General features: G+C 38.4%; 1 protein-coding gene across 2 annotated transcripts; it reads right to left on the bottom strand.

Annotated features, from left to right (window-relative positions):
* Window positions 1-644: 644 nt before the first annotated feature.
* On the bottom strand, window positions 645-7305 carry LOC117148318 (1-acyl-sn-glycerol-3-phosphate acyltransferase alpha). 2 transcript variants are annotated; one of them, XM_033315649.1, is made up of 4 exons: window positions 6991-7305; window positions 5220-5612; window positions 3006-3139; window positions 645-2890 (listed from the first exon to the last, which is right to left on the bottom strand). In XM_033315649.1, exons 2-4 carry the CDS (start codon window positions 5408-5410, stop codon window positions 2181-2183), a joined length of 1035 nt encoding a protein of 344 aa, XP_033171540.1. In that variant the 5' UTR covers window positions 5411-5612; window positions 6991-7305; the 3' UTR covers window positions 645-2180. The 2 variants fall into 2 exon arrangements, with proteins under 2 accessions (XP_033171540.1, XP_033171542.1); XM_033315651.1 differs by having other exon boundaries at window positions 7082-7305.
* Between the last annotated feature and the right edge of the window lie 718 nt (window positions 7306-8023).

The raw sequence follows: 8023 nt of genomic DNA, 5'->3' as shown, positions 1-8023 counted from the left end.
ATAAATATTAATGATTTATATTAATCAAGCATTTGCGGAACTCGCTAGGCAACATGTTTAATATTGACCATTAAGCCATTTGATGAAACTTATCAGTTGATTAATATAAACGTTTGCCCAATTGATGATGGTCAATGAACAAGGCCCCCCTCGTTGGTAAAATTCTGTTATCGGATCGTTATACAAAAATACATTATCTAAATGGTCCAACCAAAGGTTGCATAGAGAAACCAACGATTAGATTTCAAACGAACCGAATGTGCATTATGTTCTTCGAGTTGTCGGCGTCTTTATATTTAAGATTTAGTGATCGTTTGCTCTGCGACACCTGATAAACTTGGACAGGAAGCTATTAATCAGCTGCGATAAGAAGAATTCTCCAAGATCAACATACATACATTCATATACACGTGGTCTCAAAAAAAAGGGCCAATCTCAGATTGCAGAGTCAACTGTTAAACTTTAAACTTGAAAGACATATTCATTTTATTGCTTTTCAATATTTGATTTCGAACCATCGTCATAATTCTAAACTATTCGATAAGCCCACTTGAAGATACAAATATACATAGTCCACGGGGAAATCTCGACCTTCCGAATAGCCAATCAAAGCAAACCCGACCAGACCAGAAGAAACAAGCATAAATATTTGAAAAAAATATTTATTATACTCGTATTTAATTGTTTCCTTTGCTTTCGCACTATCGCTTTTGATTTGTCTTTAAAGTAAACCGCATAGTATTTACAAAGTTATGTTAACACTTTACCACACAGATGGTACACAATTCACAATATAGTTGAATACAATACACAAATAGGTGTTAGTTCAAAGATCCCTTAAATTCCTTAGATGCCATGAGGTGATATTAGATAAAAAGTACATTGAATCCGTTTCTGGATTCAATTACAAGCGAGTAAGGGCTTTAATGGGAACCCTAACCTAGTTAGGGAATGTCTTGTAAAAATAAAATACGTATGGCTTATAAAAAAAAAGAAGTTCGTTAACTGCTCGCCAAGTGGTCGATTGTAAAAATCGACCAGAATTCGGCCTACATAGCATATGTAATGTCGTTTGCAAGATTAATCATTCACAATGTGTGTTTAGATATTTATTTAATTATAATTACATATTATTTGGTGTAATCATCTAACCAGAACAGGCGGCAACAGGAGCAAAAGATATCATGGAACTATCATATAATGTGGGGGCATAAAAACCTAATCGAAATGGCTTGGATTTTAACAATCCCCTAACAATCCCAGCCATTTCGAGTTGGACATGTTCTTCGCTTCCTGTTGCATCGTGTAAGGGATAGAGTTAATGTTTTTGGTTCGCTGTTAGTTGCTTTTTGGTATGTGTTGCCTAAGAAAGAGTTAAAGTCGGACAGTCGAGGGTCGCAGTTTTGTGGTTGCTACTCCTAATACTCATTTTGGTGCCTGAATTAGTCAAACTATTTGGATGTGAGTGGATGTGTTGCTGCGTGGACTGTAGCCGAAATCGTAACATGGAATTGGCTTTTGAAGTACACTTTTTCGTAAGCATTTGGATGTGACTAAAATATTATGCAAGTGCGTAAATCTACAAAATGATGCAAACAAAGCTGATTTATGTTCGAAAAAGTGTGTTAACTTAGACCTATTTGGGATTTGACCTTTTCAGATAAGACTAGCGCACTATCAAAATCCATATTGCTAAATTATTTAAAGTGGTAATACTTTTCTTAATTCGTTGTTTTAAAGTGGTACGGATTTGGTATTTACAAGTAATCAGCAATTTTAACTTATTTTTTTCAGTTAACTAAATAAAATTGGAATCGATTGCTGTTTTCTCCTTTGCTTTCAATCAATTGGTTACATAAAGCAGGACATAAAAAATAACTTAAAAAATAATTTAGTTCTACACGAATTGAGAAATAAATTACGAATAATATGCAATAAACTGATGAGAAAACATAGTGTGGACTTCAAACAATAATATCAAAACAAATACTGCACATGTACGATAATTGCACAACTGTAGACTACAGAATTCCCAAATAGGCCCAAATAAAGCTGATTGCCGGTTGACGTGTCCAACTAAAAGCCCCCAACGTGGCACTCCAGCTACGCCATGAGGTGTTTCGTATTTTTGGATATGAGTGTGTGGCTGCGTGTGTGTATGGATTGAGTTGCTACATCGCCTAAAGTGTCTTGAGCAAGCTGGCCTTTGCGGCTCCGGCTCCGTAGCCCGGCGGTTGACCGTATGCCGAACTGTTACTGGCCACGGCAGCTGCGGCAGCCACCGCCGCATCCGCAACGGGGGTGGCAGCAGTTCCCGGAGAAGCCACTGTTGTTGTGGTGGAGGAGGAGGATGTTGATGCTGATGAGGCGGCTGGAATTCCTCCCCTTTTTATGGGCTTGTAACGCTGCAACGCCTCCGCGGACGTGACCCTGAAGGTTTCAATCATCTGGGAGCGAACACGATCCATTAGCACATCGATGTCGTCCTTGGTTAGTCCTTCGGTGCTAACCGGCGGCAACGTGGTAATCACAATGCGACCCGAATTCAATATCTTTTTCTTGTCATTGAGGAATGTGCAGTAGGAGGAGAAGACCACCGGCAGGATGGGTATCTGCTGATCGATGGCCATGTGAAAGGCGCCCTTCTTGAACGGATGCAGTGCGCCCGTGTTGCGGCGCGTTCCCTCCGGGAAAACCCACAGTTTGATACGCTGCTTCTTGATGCGCCGGTTCACATCGTTCAGCGTTTCGCGCGCCTTCTCGCCGCGCACACGATCGATGAAGATTAGGCCAGCCAACCATGCCGCCAAGCCAAAAGGCCAGGCGTAGAAGAGCTCTCGTTTGGCCACCACTGTGCACTTGTTCATCACATGCCAGATGTTGAACATGCCTGCGAATGATAACGAGAAAGCCTCATTTAGTTGGCATCATTGAGATACCACTTTAAATTCACTGCTTGATTGATGGATTGATGGTCATGGTCATGGAGGAACCTATAGGCTTACCCAGCACATCCAGCGAGCTTTGGTGATTGGCCACAATGATGCAGGCCTGGTCCTTGGCCAAATGCTCCTTGCCGCGCAGCTCCCATCGCAGGCCAATCAACGTCGAAACGCGGTGGCACCAGGTGCTCGCCCATCTGCAAACAAAAAAAGTTCGAAAATATATTAGAAACATTGTAATCATTGATTTCTTCGATAGAGATTATATTATTTTCTGAAATCCATATCCCATAACAATTTCCCACACCGGTGATGATCCACCGGCCAATTGTGAGTGCACCATTATTTAATCAAGTTGACAGCCATCGAGGCGTAGTTCTGATTTCTACCTTGTCGCCGGGATGATACCCATTCCACCTGAGCTCAACTAAGCCGGCTAGTCATGCAGCATGTAATTACAGCTCGGGAACTGTATAAATTATACCCCTGGGAGGGTGCACACTGTTTACTAGGAATTCTCGTTTATTTCTCGCCTCCGAAAATGGATCGATAAACTGCATAAAATAGTTGGACAGAGGCATAATTGATTTAGGTGAGCGGTATTTGTATGTGCGACTACCTGGACTTGTAGTAATCCACCCCTGATATCAAATATTCATTGTTGTCTAATGCAAATGGTTATTTGAGTCGCCGAGGTGGCGAGAAAAGCTACCAGGTGCACTAACCACATACCAAAATGTTAAAAAAAAAAAAAAAAAAAAAAAAAAAAAAAAAAAATGTAAAAAAAAAAAAAAAAAATCCACCGCATTGGGAACACAATTCGGTTTCCCCAGCTTTTCCACTTGCGTGCAACTGCTTTCGCAGTACAGTACCCTTTTTCCAGATTCACAACAGTCCGTTTCAATTCCCCTCGAAAATTTCGTCCTTGGACTGGCGACACCTAGGCACTGGCCGCACTTAAAATCACTAGAAAATATAATTACGAATTTAACGACGTCAGAACTGTACGATACCCATTGCATTTTGTTTTTTTGTATGTATTTTTTACATTTATAGTTTCCAAGTGATTAAATTACTCTGGAAAATCAGTTTACTGAGCTAGCAACAATAGGGGTAACAACCATGGGCCACAAAACCCGCGAGGGTGCCATAAAAAAAACCTTATCGCAACGGCCAATTGGCAAGAAATTCGTCACAAATTCAATTTCCGATACCGGAATTGGTAACGCAAACATCATAAACATAAGTTTATCAAACAATAAATCTATATCTTTCAACTTATTGACGGATGGCACAGTTTATGGTAGAAGCGTATGTTTTCATGGAGTCGTAAAGGACTACTAAACTATTTGGAGATTCAAAAGTTTAGATGATTAAATGTCTGATGTTGCAAGTTTGAAAATGATCATAATAAATAAATTTAAAGTGACTAGTTCTGAGGTGTGTATAAAGCATACACAATAACTAAGTCTCCTTTTCTTCAAGTGTACAATAATTTTGTGGCTTTTGGACATTCTGGGGCCTTGAGTGACAGTTGGCCAGTTGTCCAGTTGGCCCGAAGTGCATTGCGGACACCTGCAGTCACTCCTCCGCAGTTGGGCCCTTGTTAATATTGATGGCCAATTAAAATTGTATGTGTCATTGACGCATTCGCCTTGGGAACTCAAGGAGACCGTTTCGAAAAGGACGCCCACCTGCGGTCATCAATGATAAGCCATTTCTTTTGGGTTGAAATTAAGTTGGTGATACCGCAATTACTCTATTAGCCCGTCCAAGCCAATACAATGCATTATTTACCACCAATTTGATTGTCTTAAGCACTTTAACAGTGCTTGCGGTGGCGTGATGCCAAAATTGTCATGAATTTGTCATGAAGTTTGGTATTATTTGGGTTTGCAAGCAATTTAAGGGGTGTTGGAATAAAGTAATGGTGATATCATCACCATTGGAAATATGTTTGATTTGATAAAGAAAAGAAAAAAAGTCTTTGGCTTTAAGCATTATAAAATAAGATATAGTTTTTATATAGTTTCATAGTTAGGCGTGATGGGAAGCACTTTAGCAAATGCTTTTGTTTATTACCAATCGATGAGTCTAAAATTTGCTGTGTTTGTGTTGATGGGCAATCAGTCCCTCGAGTGCTTTATTGATATAGATGGGCAACCCATTAACGCTAAATCAAAACATGCTGAACTCAACTCAATAGATATGGGAGTTCTCTTCTAACGTGCTATAGTTATTAATATTTGAAATATTCATATATTTTGCACTACTTACAGAAGATTGCGGACATCGCAGGGTCGGGTGAGGAATGCCGGGATGAGGATGATCGAGTTGAACGATACGATGCCGTAGTACATCAGGAATTTGAAGTAGTATCGGAATATGTGATTGGTCTCGTAGAGGAATGGCAGCATAAGCAGCAAGAAAAGTCCCAGCAGCTCGATGAACGAAGTCATGGTGATCATTTGATTATGATACCGATTAAGCTTAGTGATTCAACCGATTCAGATCCTGGACCCAGATGCCGGGATCAATCTGCGCACTTTCTTGCTTGCTTCGCCGGATTATCTGCCCTGTATGGGTCTTTCTTTCCAATGGTTAAGGCAGATTGCAGTCTTTTAGGTGTGATTTGTGTGTGGGTATCCTTGTTGTTCCGATATCGATGTCCTGAAAAGAGAAAATTTATAAGTTAGATACGATAATTGTATTTCAAATATACAAGAATATCTTGAATATCTTTGTAAGTATTCGTAAAAAAAAGTTTCAAGACTATAAACCAAATTATTGGCAATCAAAACAAAGAACAGTGGAACTGGGTGTTAAAGGGCTAATTCTTACAGTTTTACAAGCACCGTTCTTTTGTTATGTTTTTGGGCTAGTGAAGTGTTAAGTGCTGATAAAGTGGGAGAAAGGGGAAATGGGCAATTGCTGTGTGTTGCACGCCATTTCTCCTGTTCCTTCCACTACTTTTATTGCTCACTCTTTTATGCAAGTAATAATATGACAATTATGCGAGTGCAACAAACCACAACGTCACAAGCACACAGTTATGAATACTACACTTCAGGGTAAAATAATAGCAAGCAGTTGAAGTTTAAAGCAAAACTTGTATAGAATAAGTAAGATCCCTTTTTAAATTTTTTGCTCAAAATAAAAGTTATAAGTAAATATTTGCTAATATAATGTTTTGTGAAAGAGTGCACATGATATTGATAAAGAATCGAACTAATGCTAATATCTTGACCGCAGCTGTATGTGCAGCCGCCCAGAAGAAAGAGAAAAAATCAATTTAAATTTGCGCCCAGCGGCGAAAAACGGAACAAAACAAAACGGGGGAGAAACGAAGGAATGGGAATTTAGCATTCCATATTGTGTATTTCTACGGGTTTTAAAAGATACTATCAATGAGATACTATCAATTGATATGCTATTGAATCTCGATCTGAATGCTGCATATAATCAGCTAAATAAATTCTTTATTTGTTTGCCATTTCCTTTATTCGGTTCGCTGCCACTATTTCCATTTTCAGTTTTAACACTTGCGCGTCATTTTAGTTCGAGAACACCCATTGATATTTAAAAAAAAGCTTGATTTCAATTTAAATAAAATAATATTAAATAAGAACACAAAATTAACTCCCAAAACTAAGATGCAAAAGATAACTCAAAGTGCAATTTTCATAAAGAGACAATTTTACAATATGACAGTTGTATTTCAAATTCATAGGACAACTATAGTTTTTGTTTTTGTTTTTTGTACTATTTTGCAAAATAGGTCCATCAAGGGTTAATATTCTTGTTCCCTTACGAACACATCTGGCACACAACAAAATAAGCAAAAAACGGTAAAAGAGGGTTGCGCCAAGAGAGCGGGCAAAAAGAGAGGGTGGCATAGAGAGCGGCAGACACGCCAAGGATAATAGCAAAAGAAATCAAGTTAAAGACACACGCAAACACATAGCACACACACACACACACACGGAAACACTCGAATTAAACATAAATAAATGCAATTTTCGTCAGCTCCGTTTTGTTGTGGACAAACCTTTACAATTAAATTAAACAATTCGAATTTAATACAATTTGCGGCTGCGTGTGGAATTCGCTTGGCACACCAACAACAAATGTGTGCTCACTTTCTTCGTTTCGGCTTTTGTTTGTTGTGGGTTTCAATAAAAGCGACTACGTTTTTATTTCGATGTATTTCGTATGCAGTTATTTCTATTCCTTTTCTTCTACTTTATTTTTATTTTCTGCTGCTGCGGCGACGACACAACGCCGACGTCGACGGCGACGCGAAAACGACGTTGCGCTGCGTTTGCTGAGAATTTCCGTTACCGGCGTTCGCGCGACTTTCGTAGCAACTAGACGTGCCGAAACATCGATGTTAACATCGATGCATCGATGTTTTTATCAATTTATCAATTTCCCGAAATATCGATGTTTATTATAGACTACGGACAATTTATATTTATCATTATTCGAAGAACAAGAAGAAGAGCTAGAGCTAACTATTTTAAATAATTTAATTGCAATTATTAGCTTGCAGTCATATATATGCCTCTTTTATGCATATACGATGGAGGCCAAATAATTTCCTATCGCCGAGAACTCGATTAAAAGCTACTGTTGTGGACAAACTTATGTTTATCAACAAAAATTTGGATATTCCGACAAAAAGAGGTGCGATAAAATGAAGACGATAAATGTACATATACACAAAGATATATTTATGATTCAACTGCTAAAACAGATCTCACAGATTTTTAATTTCCTATTATTACAACTTATATATAATTAAGATTATGAATATAAAAAGATATTTTTTTTAATGTTATTTTTTGTTTTATATTAAATTTCAAATGAATTGAAATTTATAATAAATAAATGTTTTTTGGTTTTTTTTCAAGTGTAAAAAAAAGATTACTTTTTTTAGAAAACATCGATGTTAAGTCTGTCTGCAAATATCGATAGGCGGCTAATTGTAGGCGGGGTGTGCGACCGCGCTGCATGGAGCCGGCCTTGGGTTTGAGTCTTAGCTTGGGAACTAAAAAGCCTTAACTAAAAACGTAGTTTCG

The sequence above is a fragment of the Drosophila mauritiana genome, chromosome X (genome assembly GCF_004382145.1).
Source record: "Drosophila mauritiana strain mau12 chromosome X, ASM438214v1, whole genome shotgun sequence".
Taxonomy (NCBI): Eukaryota; Metazoa; Arthropoda; class Insecta; order Diptera; family Drosophilidae; genus Drosophila; species Drosophila mauritiana.
This window is presented reverse-complemented; position numbering and strand designations above follow the sequence as displayed.

Excerpts from the sequence above, each read along its gene's own strand:
- LOC117148318 (XM_033315649.1), bottom strand. The coding sequence starts at position 5,410 with ATGATCACCATGACTTCGTTCATCGAGCTGCTGGGACTTTTCTTGCTG. Across the intron at positions 3,140-5,219 it reads TGCGATGTCCGCAATCTTCT|ATGGGCGAGCACCTGGTGCC; the intron begins GTAAGTAGTGCA and ends TTTTGTTTGCAG. Across the intron at positions 2,891-3,005 it reads AAGCTCGCTGGATGTGCTGG|GCATGTTCAACATCTGGCAT; the intron begins GTAAGCCTATAG and ends TATCATTCGCAG.